Source organism: Mastigoproctus giganteus, chromosome 7 (assembly GCF_048544385.1).
Source record: "Mastigoproctus giganteus isolate SK-2022 chromosome 7, ASM4854438v1, whole genome shotgun sequence".
Lineage (NCBI taxonomy): Eukaryota > Metazoa > Arthropoda > Arachnida > Uropygi > Thelyphonidae > Mastigoproctus > Mastigoproctus giganteus.
The window spans coordinates 183,823,186-183,842,225 of NC_143581.1; the positions used below are offsets into that span (position 1 = coordinate 183,823,186).

The 19,040-nt window shown below is 38.2% G+C and overlaps 1 protein-coding gene across 1 annotated transcript in view; it reads right to left on the reverse strand.

Annotated features, from left to right (window-relative positions):
• Window positions 1–1,852: 1,852 nt before the first annotated feature.
• LOC150083384 (arrestin domain-containing protein 3-like) overlaps window positions 1,853–19,040 on the reverse strand; it is a 91,702-nt gene continuing 74,514 nt past the window's right edge. Inside the window, exons 4-6 of the mRNA XM_090377234.1 lie at window positions 14,457–14,639; window positions 7,487–7,672; window positions 1,853–2,029 (exon numbers count right to left, since the gene is read on the reverse strand). Coding sequence (XP_090233360.1) covers window positions 1,853–2,029; window positions 7,487–7,672; window positions 14,457–14,639 — 546 coding nt within the window. The remainder of the gene's footprint in view (window positions 2,030–7,486; window positions 7,673–14,456; window positions 14,640–19,040) is intronic.

Sequence of the window (19,040 nt, forward strand, 5' to 3'; positions counted from 1 at the left end):
TTTATTTGGACTCGTTTTTTACTGTATCCCAGTTAAGATGATGGACAATCATAGAGCAATTCTTAGAGAATTTCTCTGATTGGGATTTTAAAATTTCAGCCCTTTGCCATGAAAAAAAAAAAAAAAAAAATTTCGGTTTTATGAATTACATTATGTTATTTTATTTTCAGTTTTAGACACATTGGCATAACTAGAATTTCATTGCTTGGGAAAAGAAGCATACTCTTATTTTATTTCCTGGGTCCTAAAACAAAATATATTTGTTTTTAAAATTGTTGTTGACTATGACAAGCCACAATTTGCCCTACTGTGGGCCTTGTAAACGGTGTATTAAATTCAGCAATAAGTTTTCTCATTTGCAAATGACTAACCTAAGTTTCCAAGAAAGAAGAAAGATGGTATCTTCCATCAAGACTGGTTAAGAAGACAACGTTATGAAAATATCCTATAAAAGTTATGGTCCTGAGGGAATATAGGCCTTCAGCTGCAGACGGCGAACAGAATCGAAGTAAAATCATTTCCACACATCACACGATACCAGAGACATTAACTATTGCACTACTGGCAGGGAAAAAGATATTGTAAGCTTTATGTGATTCAAATTAGCATTAGTTTTTGTACGTCGAAATGGGTAAGCATGTTTATCGGTAGAATCCGTACGACGTCACAAACATGGCGCTGTCGCATTAGTTGCCTTAAAATAGTTACGATAAAGTTTTAAACTCCTCTGGCCACCTTATGTTGCCTCGGTGTATAAAAATTATCCCCTTTTATAGACTTTTTATCACTTTTTGTGCTCTTTTTATAATAATTATAATAATAATAATAATAAGCATTCACCTCCATCCTTGCCGATTGTCTGACTTCATGAGAGCAGCTTTGCAATCGGTGCTTCCGTCTTTCGCGAACGTATGTGATTGGCCCAAGACCCAAGGTAAAAAGCGTGCTGCAATCCCTAGCGTCATCTCATACGCATTCTCTGGTTGCTTTGGATGCTTTCAATAGTAGTCTTCTCACGCACCGAGAATTCACTATCAGCATGCCATTGCAGCCATGTTTAACAATTGTTAAATCAACAACTTCTGTGGGAAGACGATGTTATTAAAATCATAATAAGAGGCAGGAAAGATGTAACTGTGCAGTGTACAGGTAGCAATGCTGGTACAGATAGAACACAAAAGTTTGGATATTACTTTTGGAGAAACACTCGGACAGAGTGTGTTTAGTGTCATACGGCACCCCCCCCCCCAAATATTCGCGTTGTATACATTGTGGGTGTGAAACAGAACACTCTCAATGCCAGAGGTTTAAAGGTGTATGGATTTTGTATACGTGTAGTGTCGTGTACCGTTGTTCCTCTGTTCATTTAGCCGCTGGGCCCCTAAAGGGACTCAGCATTGTCAGAAACACTCGGACATTGATATAGTTCCAGACAAAATGGATTTTACAATGCAACAACAGTCAAATGGCATTACTTTTCAATAGACAGATGCATCTGAGCGCTCACAAAAGCGGGGAAGTTTGTATTGGTGTACGGATGCATTCTAATAAATATTACTCAAAGTCTTGCTTAAGTATTTATTCACAGTAAAATATATACATGTTTAAATGACTTATGTGTGTATACTGCGTGTATTTGAACAATACCAAAGTGCTAACGAAATTTAATTTCAATCCTGACACGGTGTTTGTAGTGCCTAAAGTTAATGTTTAAGCATAAAATATTTTTTTCTTAACAACAATACATTGTGCATAGTTTATACAGCCTGCAAGTTAATAAATCAAGTGATGTTATAGAGAGAGATTAGAGACAATCACGAAAGAGTACGATGAAGTCAATGAAATGAAATTCTCAAGATTTTAATACTTCTGCTTTCAGCCACGGTCGAAACACTGGTAATGTTGATGGATAGTATGTACCTTTTCTCCGTTTGACAGTTCCATCTTTATTTTTTACTGGGTAGGTTGCAATCATAATTGGAAGCTGAAGTTTTATCTCGCGATCCGGACCTCTTGGTATAATAATAAACTGCAAATACAAAATTATTTCAGTGAAAATAGTAAGAAATTCAGCAAGAAATTGAGTAAGAAATTTATGAAATTTTACTATTGTAAACAATCCAAAATAAATAAATAAATAATAACGCTCCATCACATCCGTATTAGGGATATCTGTCCTTATAACTATATAGCATCCAATTTTCAAACTAATCTCGTGGACCCCTCGTGGGTTTCACAGTTGGTATAATCATAGTCCTCCCCATGCAGGTTGGAAAAGAGCTGAGTTCGAATCCTGTCAGTGACGCGAGGAGTTTTTATGGGCCCTTTTCACAATGTATCGGAGTTTCAGGGGAGTGTAGCATGGTTTTACCTGCCGGAAATTCGGGTTTGCAGCCAGCAATATGGACTAAGTTGCTGATGCGTCTAAAACCCAACAACAGCACAAGTTCATCATTTTGATAAACGTGACTTACACAGATTCTTTAAAGTCTGTTAAAATTAATTGAAATATTACCATTAAATATGCAAAACTACCTGAAATTCTCAAGTTATTTTGAAGAAAAATCAAATGCCATATTAATATGTAAATGCAATGTAATTATTTTTTAGATATAACAAAAAAATTACTTAAGAAAACTGTTAATGCAATCGAAACGGAAATATACAAGTGTCTCTGAATATAAATGACACACAAAGAATGATATTTTCGTCTGATGGCGCTGAAAACTCTTCACCAAAGTTGGCTACCTGTTCCTATTTAATCTGTCTAAAAACAACCATAATTAATATATTTATTAATTTCATTATTTAAAAAATATATAGTAGTAAATAGTAGTACAATACTTTTTAGGCACATCAGCGACTTAGAGCATATTGCGCTGTGTCTATTATGTATGCACAAGTGTCTGTTCACGGATCAATTTGCATTTTGTGAGGGCTGAAAAACCCAGAATAACTCAGTGGAATCCTACTCCTCCTTCCTCTTGCTCGGACTACACACATGAGGGGGGGGGGGGCGCAAATTCAAATTGAAGAAGGACGGTTGCAGAACAGATGTGCGGAAGTTTGCCTTTAGCTAGCGGGTGGTTGATTGCTGAACAAACTTCCATCTGTTGTTGTGAAAGTTGATAGCTTAAATAAATTCAAGGAAGAACTAGACAAGCATTGGAGAGAATGAATTGGTGGAAGGATAATTGTCGTTTGTTTTTTTTTTTTTTTTTTTTTGGCTGATGCTGTATAAGCTTGCTTTCTTGTATTTGCCACTGCTGCTAATGCTAATGATCGACTAACTACAGCCCGATTGAAGAAGCCTTCAGAAAATTCGCCAGTCTGCGACGGGACTCGCACCCAGACGAGTGACAAGTAGCGAAACTGCTATACTGTCCAGGATGACGCTACCGAGGACAAATTAAAAAAATAATAATAAATAAAAAAATTGAGTATTTCGAATATAGCATGAGGCGAGATAGTATTTATTTTCACATTTATACCGTTCAATACGAGTTAACAGTTGAAATAGAAATCATCGGAAGACTCACGGAAATATTTTTATTACTAAAATGTAATGAAGCGTGGTGTAACCAAATAACGATTTCAAAAATTAAAATGCAATGAAACCTGGTTAAAGGAATTGTTGCAATCTGCAACGAGTAATGCGGAAGAGGCGCCAACTGCCACTTTCATTCAAGCGAATATTAAAAAAATCAAACTAGCAAATAAAATAAATAAATTAATTAAAATTACAGAATAGATAAGGTCACCTACACTAACCCAGGACCCTCGTGGAGGATATAACCACCATCCTCCCTACACCGGGTTGAAAATGCCACTTTCTAATCCCGTCAATGAAGCAAGGAACTGTTATGGGCTTTTTTTACAACATGGAAGCCGACTTAGTCGGTGTTAGGCGGCGAGAGTGCATGTATTTTTCTCCTGGAAACATTTTTAGTCCAGCAAAGGAAATCAACTATAGAATACATGCAATTTACAGACAACGTGCTGTCGCTTCATAGCCTTAGTTGCTTTCGCGCCTAACACTCAGTGTTATAGACAAGAAGAAGCACTCATTGCGTCTTCAGAAAAAAGGATGTGTTAGAGAAAAGTGATTCTCAAACTTTAGCGATATTAGGACCTCTTTTATTCCTTTTAGTTTGAAAAACATTTTCTGAACCCTCATGCTTAACAAAATTCTTTCTATGCTCTAAGTGGTTTCAGTTTTTAAATGTTAATAGGAATTTCAGACATTATTCGTGGACCACTCGAAGCATTTCGATGGACCCATAGTTTTAAGAAATGTTATCTTAGAGAATATCCTTCAAGTGAACAAGTTATAACTCCCCCTCCTCAAAAATAATAAAAAATCTGCGGAGGGAGGGAAAGCTGAGGCTGAAAATAAAATATTACGTCCTAAGCTAAAAATGTTATTATTATATCTTTTTGGGGGTGCGATTATCAGGATGTACCTCTCATATCCTTGTTTAAAAGTCGGAAAAGTGAATGAATCGTTAATGTGGAACATTTGAATGGGTTGATCACGCTGAATTCTAATGGAATCCTTCCACTTGTTCAGATTACAAACCTAAGGGGGCATAAATTCAAATTAAGAAAAGACAGATGTAGAATAGATGTGCGGAAATTTGCATTTAGCCAGAGGGTGGTTAATTGCTGGAACAAACTTCCATCTATCGTTGTGGAAGTTGATAGGTTAAATAAATTTAAGGAGGAACTGGACAGGCATTTGGAGGGAATGGTGTGATTTTTTTTTTTTTTTTTGGCTGATGCTGCATAAGCTCATACACTTGCTTTCTTGCATCACATGCCACTACTACTACTACTACTACTATTTTTGAATTATCATTCCTTCCTTCTTCGAATCGTTACTTACCAACCTTTCAGGACAGGGGATATATTTCCCCATTCCTTCGTTTAAAAATCGGAAAAGTGAATGAACTGTCAATGTGGAACATTTTTGAAATTTGGCCTATTTCATCATATTTATTTTTCTGTTTCTTTTCTTTGTACATTAATGTCTTATCTTTCTTTTCCAAGTATTAAAAAAATATATCATGCGTTGGTATTATGTAATGTTGATTGCCTACTGAACTATTGTTACAAATGAGTTAATGCTGTTATTTATTAAACTAAATTTTATAAATAAAATTTATAATAAAATTTTATAAAATTCAAGGAATGAATTTATTTATTTTACAAATTTAATTGTGAATATTTATAAGGTTGGTAATGATAAAAAAGATCGCGAGTGAATGTATGCCATCGCCATCTGCTGGCAATTTTGAGTTGTCATGGGGATAATGAAATTTAGAGAGGGAAGTTTGAGTAGGCTTGATATATTGTATCGCCATCGTTAATGTGGTTTGGTCTTAAGTTTATTAAATGCCTTGCATTTATGTAAGAAAAAAAATGTCAAACAATACTCGTAGGTGAATTAGAAAATACATGTAGTTAGTAGAAATAAAGTGAATAATTGATTTCAACAGGCTTGACGTATAAACTTTCCTGTTCTTGTATAAGTAATTAGTTTGCTGGCTATCTATTATGAAGGAACATTACTTTGTAAAAAATATCGTCTGCTTCTAAATTGACTAGATATCCATAAAATGCAGTATTATATAAAATTTAAAAATAATTGCTATATGTTTAAAGTAAAAAAAAAAAAAAATGCACATAGTGACCACCGCTGGATTTATGTATTATGCACTGGTTTTAGCTGCATAATATCAGGTATTGTAATATTTCTGTTATAATTGTTAACTGATACATAAAAGCTATGCTAGGAACAATTGGAAGGGTTTTGAAATTTTAAAACTGCAGTAAACTATTACTAGTTTGCCTTATGTAAGTTTTTAATGTCTATGGAGAGGTTCAAATTTGCTTATATAGCATATCATTGGCAAGGTGTCTAGTTTAATCATATGTATGTCAGTTTAAGTGCGATTTTATTATTATTTTTATGTATCATTACAGAGAAACAAGTAGAATTCCTTCATGTTTAGTTAACATGGTACTGTCTTTTTTTTTATTTATTTATTGACATCTAATTTAATTCAGCAGGACATTATTTGTTACCTCATGATAAATGGTGTCGATATTCAAAAAGTGAAAATGGATGGAACATTACAGGCAGTTTTGTAATCTGTATGTGGCATGTTTCATTATCTTGTTCTACCTGAACAGAAATAACACATTGCTAACAAGGTTTATAATTGGGAGGGGGAGACTAACATTATCAGTACTTCTCTTTTCATATTGTCACCTTGCGTATGCTTATCCAGTACCTCTTCTTGTGAAGGAAGGGAGGGGGCTTAAGCTTTGTATTGCGTTGCTGATATTTGAGTATATATTTTTCAGTTTCGAATATATTTAGCTTTTAATAACAAAAAATAAAATAAACAAATAAAAAACGGGGATTCGCACACCTCAGTATATCGTTACAGTATTTTCATTACATTACACCGAATTCGCATTTGATGCGTTCGAATAGGAGCGATGGGATGGGGGGGGGATTAGTACCGGTAACGAGGCGCGTGATAGAACTGTAATCAGTTAATTGTATATAATAAATACGAATTTTATTCTCAATGTTTTTATATTTCTCATAGCTTTTTTTTACACTTTTGTTTCGCTTCCTGGTGCTTTTTTTTCACAGTTTTCATTATTTCAAATGTTTTTTTTTTTTTTTTATATTGCAGTACCTACTTGTCGATTGGCTTCGGTCGACATAGAAATTTACCCCCCCCCCCGGTTTGTTTGAGTTGCTACCTAGTTAGGGGATTATCCATATTCAAGACTTATTTTTGTGTTGTGCTTCCAATGTTCTTTTGGAGTTAGCAGGCCATGACAAAAAGTGAGCAGTTTGGGAATTTCTAAAGAGCCGATGCCTTCTTGAAGTGTGATTCGCTCAAACTTTCTCGTGCTTGTATTTTTAGGTGGGTGTCTGTATTCACCTGTTGGATTTGATGCAGTGTCGGGTTTCCTGGCTTGTTTCTGGCAGCAGTTGCGCCATTCGTTAAACAGGAGACTTTGCGTCTGTACTTGCTTGGGCGAGTGTGTAGGCCCTTGCTCATCTGTTTCGTAATTTTAATTAATTAATCAATTTTGATAGTTTCATTTTTAATTTTTGCTTGAACGAAGATGCATTTGGCACCCCTTCAACATTGATTGTTGCAGTTCGCAATGATTCCTTTAACGTGGTATAACAGTGTTTCGTAAACCATTATTTTATGACTAATTGTTAAAATACAAATAACAATTATGAACAAAGCCTAAAATGTCTAAAAAAAAGTTAGTTTTTTTTATTTAAAAGAATCACCAACACTAAATGATATATTATATTGTTACTCTTTTGTTTGCATTTATCCTTTTCACAAGTATTTGGATGGCGCTTTACTGAATAAGAATATCAGCAGAAAGTGCTTATCTTTTTGCTCATGCATTCTGTTTCGGTAGTTTTAAGAATCCAACTTACATAGACATCATACTGAATCCTGATTAGGTGACAACCACGAAGATTAGTAGGCGGTAAAGGAGGAATATGAAGAAGTTCGTTCTGCCATTGATCCTGTGAGCCAGGTGAGATTCTCCCTTTTTGGAGTGAGGCCAATTCTCGCGTTTCAGTTTGGACGAGTTTATTTTTAGCAGTGTATTGGATTGTCTGAAATAAAAGAAGAGTACAGGTATTAATTTTCCCATTTAAGCTATCAAATGTGCTATTTATAAATATATATTTAATGTTTAAAAATTTTTATATACAGGGTGTTTCAAAATTGCACGGAACACGTATTGCTAAGAGCATATTTGACAGCCTAAAAATAAGATAAGAACAAGTTAGTTAATGTACGCAGCGCGTTAAATTTCAGGCTGGTTAACAAATATTAATAATTCATGATTTTAATAATAATAATAATAAAAAGATGCCACCACTTTTATGAGTGAACTGAGAAAATTTCGTTTCTACGTATCTGCTGTTTTGCCAATTCATTCCTCCAAACAGCGCATGGCAACAAAAATGATATTCAGTGTTTCAGCTACAATATAGGATATATTATTATTATATTAGCCATATGGTGCAAGGAAGCCCAAAGCTTTTGCTGCAGCAGCCAAAAAAAAAATAAATAAATAAATAAATAAAAAAAAAAATTCTAAGTTACCGAGAGAGAGAGAGCTTGAAGGGAATCACCAAGAAAGAGAATGATGATATGGACAGCCTATGTGATACGTATGAAAAATATAATAATTACCGACTTTCTATCGGTCCTTTTAATGAAATATAGGAAGGCTTGACAAATCTAACAGAGCGAATTATGAAATTTCTTAAATACATTCACTGAGATTTGAGTTATTACATGCGGACGGATGGGCAAAGTAATAATAACTGTCAGATTTCGGTCGGTTCAATTTTAATGAAATATGAAATGGCTAAACAAGCCTTTCTATGAGTCGAAATATAAAATTTCATGAAAATCCATCCATTGGGAGTCGAGTTGTTACATGAGGACGAAAAAATATATATATATAATAAGTAAATAACAATAATAATAATTGTCCGATTTCTATTAGTCCTATTTTTTTAATGAAATTTGGAATGGCTGGACAAATCTTTTTGCACGGTCCAAATGTAAAATAACTCGACTCTCAGTGGACAGATTTTCATGAAATGTAAAATTTCTTAAAAATCTGCTTACTGAGAGTTGTTACATGCAGAAGGGCGGACGAACAGACAGACAGAGGAAGGGACGGACATGGTGAGGACAATAGGTGCATTATGCATATATGATAATGCGCCTAAAAACTGTCCTATAAACATGTCTGAAAAGTCTTTATTTCCGGGATAATCACAAATTACAAAACATAAAAAGAAACTGAAAAGGTTTTAGGCAAGTTTGGAAAAGGGAGAGGTGAGGAGGGCCAAAGAATGTTGGGCCTATACTTGAGAAATGGACTAAGAAGTTGGAAAATAAGTGGTTCCAGAAACAGCATAGTCACAGTTGTACGAAGTATAGCTGTGACGGGAAACAGAAGTCAATAATTGAATACATATTGATTAGTAGTGACCTATGGTTGAGAGAGTGAAGGATATTAAGGTACTACAGGGAATAGCGATGGACAGTGATCATAAACTATTTATAGGGGTGATATCATTAATGAAAAAGAGAAATAAAAGAAGACGAGAGGAGGATTAAAATATAAAAAAAATGTATAGAGAAACGGAGGCCTTCATTCTCCCATTACCCATGATCTATGGATAATGGAAGTGAAAAAAAAATATGTGAAGGTCCTAAAGTCTCGAAACTTTATTAGACAGTTGGACAGACAACTTGAGTAGTCGGGTTTTAGCGGGTCTTCTCGACTACTCAAGTTGTCTGTCCAACTGGATAATAGCAGAATGAAGTATAAGGAGTAGAGGAGGAATGGGAAGGATTTAAAAACGCTTTGGTTGCGACTGCGGAGGAAGTGTGTGAGAAGATGGAAAGAGATACAGTGGTGGAACGAGAAATCAAAAGAGGCTACTCTAAGGAAGAATAAGGCTTTTAGAAAGCGATGTAAAAACCCAACGGACGAGTCAGAGAGCGAATATAAAGAAGCAAAAAGGGATGCAAAGAGAATAGTCGAAATAAAAGAAGAGATGGTTGGAGAGTTGGTTGCAAGATCTGCGGGATGTTAATAATAGGAAAAAAGATGTTATTTGGATTAGTGAAGAATAGGAGAAGGGATAGGAAGGAGCAATATTACCTGTATAATGGGATGGGAAGAATAATCACAAATGAAGAAGAAATAAGGAGGTGGAAAGACTATTTTAGGATGCTATTGAACAGCAGAGAAAAAGGAGATACAATGGAAGAAGAGGTAAGGTGAAGAGAGGAGGGGGCATTAAGCAGTGAAGTGGTGGCAGAAATGGAAAATATGAAAGGGGTAAATCGCCAGGGTGTGATAAAGTGAATATAGAAATGGTAAGATGTACTGTCCAAGCAGGGTTGCAATGGATGCACAGAGTAATGAACATAGTATGGAAAGAGAAAAGGATACCGACAGATTGGAAGAGAAGATTGATTGTGAGAATTATAGAGGGATGGAGAGGAGAGTTCGATAAAAGGTTGAAAGAAGGATGAGGGAATTGCAGATCAACCACGCATCTAATTTTTTCTGTGAGGCAAATGATAGAAAAACATTAAGAGTGTAGAAGGGATCTGTGCATGACTTTTTTGGGTACTGAAAATGCGTATGATAGCATAGAGAGAAGAGGAGTTTGGGAAGTGTTAAGGAAACAAAGTAGGAAAGGCGTTGATAGAGAGTATACAGAGAAATTGAAAGCTGTGTGAAAACAATGGTTGGAAACACAGGCTGGTTTGAATTTAGTAATGTACTGAGACAGGGTAGTGCACTCTCATCTCTACTGTTCATATAGTGAAGATTGTGGAAAAAAGAATTGGGACAGAAAAAAATAAGAGTAATGATATTTCCTGATGATTTTTGTTCATTTATGGGGATGTGTAGAAGGGGGTACAGGAGCAGGCGGAAAGCTGGGTAGAGAAGGCAAAGAAATACAGTTTAATGTTTAGTGATGCCAAGAGTAAAGCAATGAGAATGACAAGAAAGGAGGGAATTAACGTCTTTATTGAGGGATAGAAGAAGTGGATAGTTTCAGATATTTAGGAAATACAGTCGATATAGAAGGGAGAACTGTAAGGAGATATGTAAAAGAGCAGACAAAGTAAGTATGTTTTATAACTGTGTAACTGTTTGGAGAAAGGAGGTACCTGAGAAGTGCAAAATGGTACTCTATAGAGCTTATTATGTACTAGTAATAACTTATGGAACGGAATCATGGGTAATGTTGGTGAAGGATATTATCAGAATGCAAGCGATGGAAATGAAGTTTCTGAGAGGTGTGTGTGGAAAGACCAGGAGAGAGAGAGAGAGAGAGAGTCGTTCTCTTCACACCGGGTGGAAAAGACCTGAGTTCGAGTCCTGTCGATGACGTTAGGAATTTTTATGGACCTATTTTACAACGTGGCTGAGTTAGTCGATCGCAGGCAAGGGTAGCATGGCTTTTTTTATCCCGGCAACTCGGGTTTTTCGTCCAACAAACAGAAAATCGACCACAGAACACACGCAATTTACAGAGAGTATATACGGAGCAATATGGCTTTAGTTGCCGATGCTCCTAAAATCGTATTACAACAATAACAAGAGTAAGAAACGTGGCCATTCGGGAGAACGTAGAAGAACGATTACAAGAAATGATTGAGAGAAACAGAGTGAGATGGTTTGGCCATGTAAAAAGAATGGGGGATAACAGACTGCCAAAGAGGGTGTTAGAAAGGAAAATGGAGAGTAAAAGACCAAGAGGAAGGCCGAGAAGAAGATGACAAGAAAAGGTGGAGAGAAGAGACATTTGATGGGAGTGAGAGAAATGGAGGTAAGATTGAACTAAATAGAGAAGACTGGTTATCTTATCGACCCGGCAAGAAGCTGGAACGACAACAGATAAGTAAGTAAAAAGTAAAAAATAAACTAATATGAGCCGCTAAAAGGAAAACATCTAAGGCAGCTCTCAAAGTGACCTCCATTTTGTTTAGTGCAGCATGAAAGAGAAAATGCGATTTCTCTTTCATGGCAATACGCGTAGAATAAACCATGGATTTCATGTGGCGCCACACCAAATCATCTAAGGATGTGAGATCTGATGATAGTGGTGGTCTGCAATGGCCATGATGATCAAACGACCATTCCATCAGTTATTGTATTATTAAGGGTCTCCAGACAGATTCCATCGGTTATTGTACTCCGTATTTAAAAAGTCAGACCCGTAATAAAAGTAGGCTGGTGCACCGTCGTGCATAGACCGCATCCTCCGCCGATTAACCGTTTGAACATTAGTAATGTTCAAATGGTTACCACAAATTGTTCCGCAGACAATGTAGGTATGCCATTTCTGAAAGTGTTGCTGTTAAAAACACACTGTAGTGTTTTAAAGTTAAACATTAAAGTTAAAGGTATATCGAGAATTCCACCAGAACATGGCCGAGAAATTGCGGATCACGAGTGCATCGCAAAATGAGCCACTCCAAAATTTTCTGCTTTATTCATATCTTGTGGCACGAGTTCTTGCATCTGTGTACTCTGAAATGGACACGATTGCTATTCATGGAGTGCCTTCCATACCTTGAAACATTTACAGAATCTAACAACCTTCTAGTAATTTTGGTAGGTAGATATTTCAACAGCATGAAGTACACTGTGCTGCCACTTTATTGGGTACACGTAGCTAGTAACGTGTTGAGCCTCCTTTAGCCTTTAAAACAGCCTGAATTCGTCTAGGCATGGATTGAACAAGATGCTGAAAACGTTGTGCAGGAATGGAGTACCATGCAGACATGAGATTCACACAGTTTCATGAGATTCGACAGAAGTGTAGGCCTGCAGCGAACAGCCCTTTCCAGCTCATCCCAATGATAAAATAAAAATAAATAAATAAATTTTCTGTTTATACTCCGGGACGACCAAACGGTCAGAGGAGTTCACAAGATAGACAGAATACAAGAAACAGCACCGTATTCAGTAGTCACGGGCTTGAACCCCGGTCACTCAAGGCACGTATACTTATGCACCCGCGCGCCCGACCACTAGGCTACGGCGGCCTATGTTCAATAGGATTGAGATCCGAGGAACTGAGCAGGCCACTGCAGCAAAGAAAAGTCATTGTCATGTTCCCGGAACCATTCCATAGTGATTCGGGCTTTGTGCACCGGCGCATTATCCTGGTGGAAGTAACCATCTGACTGAAGATGCAGTTGGTCAGCAACGATGTTAAGGTACGATGTGGCATTCAGACGTGAATCCATGGGTATCAATGGACCCAACGTGTGCCAAGAAAACATTCCCCACACCATAATACTGCCCCCACCACCTTGCACAGTATTCGTCAGACATGGCGGGTCCATGGATTCATGTTGTTTTCGGTAAATTCTGAGTCTTCCATCAACATGATGCACCAGGAACTTCGACTCATCAGACCAAGCAATTGTTTTCCAATCCTCGATAGTCCAGTGCTGGTATTGCTGTGCCCACAGGAGGCGTGCTCTCTTGTTCTTCATTGATTACAAAGGTACGCGATGTGGCCGTCGGCTGTTGTAACCCATTCGCTACAAAGTGCGAATAGTGGTCCGTTGCGATATTTTGTTCTGCGCACCAAGGTTGTATTCTGACGCGATGTGCGACATTGTGGCCCGTCTGTTTGCTTGCACAATCCTAGCCATCCTCCTCTGACCTTTCTCATCAACAAGCGATTTTCTTCCACAGGAGTGCTGTTGAGAGAGCATGTTTTCTGTTTGTTGCACCATTCTCGATACATCCTTGAAACTGGTGAGTGAAAAGTTCAAGAGAACTGCCGTTTCAGAGATGCTTTGTCCTGCACATCTTGCACCTGCTACCATGCCACGTTCGAAGTCCGTTAGATCACCCCTTTTCCCCATTCTTGTTACGGTTTGGGCGATTAACTGATACTAGAAAGGTTGTTCTGCTGCATTTATATCCACAACTGTGGTCATGTGACTTGCAACGTTGTGGGACAAACCATTTGTGTGCACAGAAGAGGTGTACCTAATAAAGTGCCAGCACAGTGTATTTGCCATTCAGTATTCGCAGAGGGATATTTCCAATATTCGTGGAAATAGCCCTCTACTAGCGCTCACTCGTAATAGTTTCGGTGCACTTGTTTCTCTAAGTCCAATGCAACAAATATTTTATGATTTGGCGTTCGTTGATTGGAAATTGTTTGATGTATCTTCGAACAGCAGCTACAGAATTCTTATGAACCTCACCATAAATTAAAATCATATCAGATTATCTTGGCAAAGGTAAACAGATTTGTAGTATCTTCCATAATATCAGTTTAATAAATGCACAGTAAACAATGAAGCCGTCGTCCTGCAATCCGAAACTCAATTAATGGTAATTGCTGGTTATAACCGTACTTGACAGGTTAATATGTACTCCGCCACACTGATTACTAAGTAATTGGTATCATTCATGTAGCAGAACAACACTGTTCATGTTGGTGTTTGTACATATGCTTTGTACTGTTTAAAGTTCTTTTTACACTCACATTTTTATGACATAAATTTAAACATTACAATGTTTTTGCGTTTTACACGATTTGTAATTTATGTTAATGTTTAATATTTGGTAAATAAACAAGAGTTTTTTATGATATATGTTAATGTTTAATACCTAGTAAATAAACACTTTTGAGACATGTTTTTGGGAACTTTTTTCTTATTTTAGCTATAGAACATGTTCCTATATTTGTTCCTTGCAATTTTGAAATGCCCTGTATATTATTTATACACACTATAAATTTTTTTTTAAAGTGCAAAGTTCACTGGAGCGTTTATTAAAAGGTTTTCTAATATTTAGTATTTTTAAAATGGCATTACCTCAGTGAGAACTGCTTTCGTCCTACGTATTGTCACCTTGCTTGTATTGTCAATGGCAGCATAAATACAAATACTCTCTCCAGGTACATAACCTCCGCGATCAAGTCGTATTCGACAGGTAATTGGACCAGCAGTAAGACATGGCACTCCGAGATTTTCCTCGATCTCACAATGGAATGGTTGCTGGAAGAAATGTTTCATCAAGACAGAGGATGAAGTGATGCATGAACATTGTTTGCAAGAAATTTTTGTAGCCAGCTTATAGTACAGGGTGATTTTTTTTTTTTTTTTTTTTTTATTCATCATACCGTTTTATTCATCTGAAGAATGTAAAATATTGTTTAGAAAGAGAAATTAACACTTGAACTGTATTTAGCAGTGTTGGAGAAATTCACTCCACAACATGTTCAATGCGTCCTCCACGTTGATCAATAATATGTCTCCGCTGGAGTGTGAGGCAACGATGATCATGCCCCAACGTTTCCACCGACGCAGAAAAAATTCATCTTCGATCACTTTCCTCAGCCAAGGAGTGTTCTTGAATTCTTCTGAAACACTCTATCTTTCAGATAACCGCAGAGATAAAATCACATGGGTTTAAATCGGTTGAAATTGTTGGCTCCACTCCTTGCCATACACCTCAGGGTAGCGATTAGAAACCACCATGTTGTCAAAAATTTCATCCAGGAACTCCAGAACAATTCCTGCAGTTTTCAATGTTGCCGACAGTATCTCCAAATTCTTCTCTACTGAGTAATGATTTGAGTTGGCGAAATTGTAATGAAAGGAAATAGTATGATGATTAAAAATTACCCTGTAAATCTGGACATTAATTGTTCTTTGATCTAAAAAAAATCTAAACAGAATCTAAGTTAAGGGAACTACTGTCAAAACAATATTTATTATTGGAAAGAACAAATTAAAATACACATACTGGCCAAAATTCTAGAAACCCCAGTCATAGCGTAAGTGCATCACTGTATGCAAAATAAGTGATTGTGACGTCATATGGCTACACCAAGTATTATTCGGGCATCTTGATAAAAGTAGGGCCATGGAGCAAAGCACTTGGCAGTTCAAACAGGAAGCACGATTGATACAAATCATCAGTTCTGAGGAAAGAGTTCATTTATTATGTATATAACTATAACAACTCTTCTGCTCACTATGATAGTTAACAAAGTTTGCAAATCAGTTCTGAGGAAAGAGTTCATTTATTATGTATATGATTATAGCAACTCTTCTGCTCACTATGATAGTTAACAAAGTTTGCAAATCTTAAAGCTGTGTAATCCAGCTCTAACAAATGCCAATTTTGTCAGAGATAGGACTATAAAGCATTTTCAGCAGCCATTCTACTGTCTGATAATGTACTTTCAATTATGGCAAACATTCCCTCATGTAGCCTAATTAGACAGGTTAGTTTAGCAGATCCTTTAACTCCTGTAAGGTCCGTGGTTGAGACACCGCAGTTATCCTATATCTCTTCAAAGTAAAAAATTAAAATACTTCATTGGGCCCTTGTGGGTGGAACACTTGGTATAATCATTGTCTTCCCCAAACTGGGTGGAAAAGATCTCAGTTCGAATCCCGTCAATGACGCGAGGAATTTTTGAGTCTTTTGCATAATGTGGCCGAGTTAGTTGGTCTTGGGCGAGGATAGCATGGTTTTTCTTCCGAAAACTCGGATTTTTTCAGAACACATGCAGTTTACAGACATAATATAGAGCACAATATGGCCCAATTTGCTGATGCGCCTAAACCCTACAAAAACCAGCCAACTATAGTACTTCATTGGTACAAAGCTGTTCTGACGAAAGAGTTCATTTATTATGTATATAACCAAAGAAAAATTGTTAATCATGCTCCACATTTAGGTTCTTCTCTAATATACAGCAGGCACTACACCGATGAGCCAAAACATTATGACCACCTATCTAATATGATGTTAGTCCTTCACGTGCAGCCAAAAAAAGCTCGTACCCGGCTAGGCATGGACGCTACAAAATTTCTAAATGGTACCAAAATTTCTAATTGGTACCAGATACCAACACTTAACCAGCAGATCCTTTAACTCCTGTAAGGTCCGTGGTTGAGACGCCGCAGATCGGCGTTGCTGTTCCAACACAAACCACAGATGCTTGATGGGATTGATGTCTGGGGAATTTTGAGGGCAGGAAATACCTGGAAGTCTTTCATGTTCCGCGAACCAGTCTCGAATAATTCTGTCGGTGTGGCATGGCGCATTATCCTGCTGAAAGACTGCACCGCCAGAGGGGAAGACCGTTGCCCTTGAAAGGGTGTACCTGGTCAGCAATGGTGTTTAGGTAGGTGGTAGACGCCAGAGTGCCCGGGACATGGATGACTGGACCTTGGGTATTCCCGCAGAACATCGCTCAAAGCATGACACCGCCACCACTGGATTGTTTTCGTCCCACGGTTCATCCAGGGGCCAGCACTTCCCCAGGTAAACAACGCACACGTACCCGTCCATCGGGCGCCTCCGTAGCCAGGTGGGAAGGAGCAGCAGTGCGTAGCACACTCTTCTTGATTAGATCGGGGTTCGAGACCGTCACCACCAAATACGGAGGATGCGAAAAGGTCAGGGATGACCACCGCATATCCCGGAGCAATATGGCCTTAGTTGCTAATGTTCCTAAAAACAAATAACAAACAAACAAACAACCCAGCCATCCACATGGTGCAACAGGAAACGTGATTCATCGGACCAGACGACCTTCTTGCAATCGCTCAAGGACCAGTTTCGATGCTCGCATGCCCACTGTAGGCGCTGTCGCCGGCGAACCGTGGTTAGCATGGGCACTCGGAGCGGCCTGTGGCTACGCAGCCCCATTTGCAGCAGGGTTCAATATACTGTGTGTTGTGACACATTACTCCCGTCACCAGCATTCCAATTACCGGCGAGTTGCGTCACAGTCGCCTTTCCGTTGCCACGTACCATCCTACCATCCTGGAGAGCCTTCGCTCACCTCGAGCATCGATAAGCCGTGGTCGTCCAACACCTCGCTTGCGGTTCGTGGGTTCCCCCTCCTCGGACCACTTTCGGTAGGTACTAACCACGGCTGACTATGAGCGTCCCACCAGCCATGCCATTTCGGATATGCTCTGACCCAGTCGTCTGGCCATTACAATTTAGCCTTTGTCAAACTCGCTTAAGTCCGCTGCCTTTCCCATCTGAAGAACAAGAGTAACACTGATTAACGTAGCTCAGTATCAGGTGTTTTTTATACCGTGTCCCGACCTGCGCACGCGCCGTAGTTCACCTGCAGTTGCTTCGATTTGCATAACGACTCGCTGGTCATAATGTTTTGGCTCATCGGTGTATGTGTGTGACACCAAACTAGATGTGATCTAATTGTGAACTAACGCATCCACATCTTGAACGAATAACCTCCACAGTATAAAACTCTATAGATTGTTATAGTGTTAGGGTGAGGGGGAGGAACACTGTCATAGCATGAATGGCCCTCATGGGTAGCACAGCTGGTAGGATCGCCGTCCTCCCCACACCGGGCTGAAAAGATCTGAGTTCGAATCCCGTCGATGACGGGAGGAATTTTTATGGGTCTTTTTCACAATGTGGTTGAGGTTAGTCGCTCTCAGGCGAGGGTAGCATGGGTTTTTTCTCCCGGAAACTCTAGTTTTCGTTCAGCAAACAGAAAATCGACCTCTGAACACACACAATATACACGGAGCAACATGGCCTTATCGCCGATGCTCCTGAAAACTGAACACCACCACCAAAAACAACAATAGCATGGATGGATCCATTGCGCAAATTCCAGTCCATCTCTGTTTTGTTTGTGTCGTGCTGTATAGTTTAAGAGCGTTTTTCATATCGTGGCCAAGGTAATCAGTCTCGGAAAAGGGTTACAGGACAGTATATTGCGTCTGTTAATTGCTTGCATTCTACTGAATGCAAGCAATTAACAGACACGATATACTAACGCCTCATGATCTTAGTTGCTTTGATGCAAATTCTAAACATCCCAACCTGCCACATGCGACTTTTTAAAAAGACAATCAGGACAACCAGTAGCAAGCAGTGCTATTGTCCATCGAGCTAAAGGTGTTTGAAATGGTTCAAGAAGCATGACAGCCAATGCTGTATCATATATGCATCCACAGTCACTGTACCTTAACTCGAAAAAAAAAAAAAAAACCGAGATGTCTGTCATGTGGTATTCGATAGAGAAATCTTACTTTCGACTACAACAAGCTTAGGAGGTTGCATTGCAACAAGAGTGATGTAGCTCCCATTCTGATTATTTTTATGAAACTAGTTGAACTCATGCTGAGTACTAAGAAGGTTGCCATTGAGCGTACAAGGTTTCCCAATCTTGTACTGATAGAGCGTTTCCAATAATATGCCTATATGTAATAATCATAAAAAATAAATACGTAATTTGTTAAAAATGGTTTAGGGCGAAAGCCTCAGACTACGGAAAATTTACTAGACGAAAGAGTTAGTGCAAAACATCGTTTTAGTTTGTAGTAAATCACCGAAATGGGTGAAATGGCATCGCTTTGTTAGGTCATCGACAGGTCGCACACCGTCTGGCA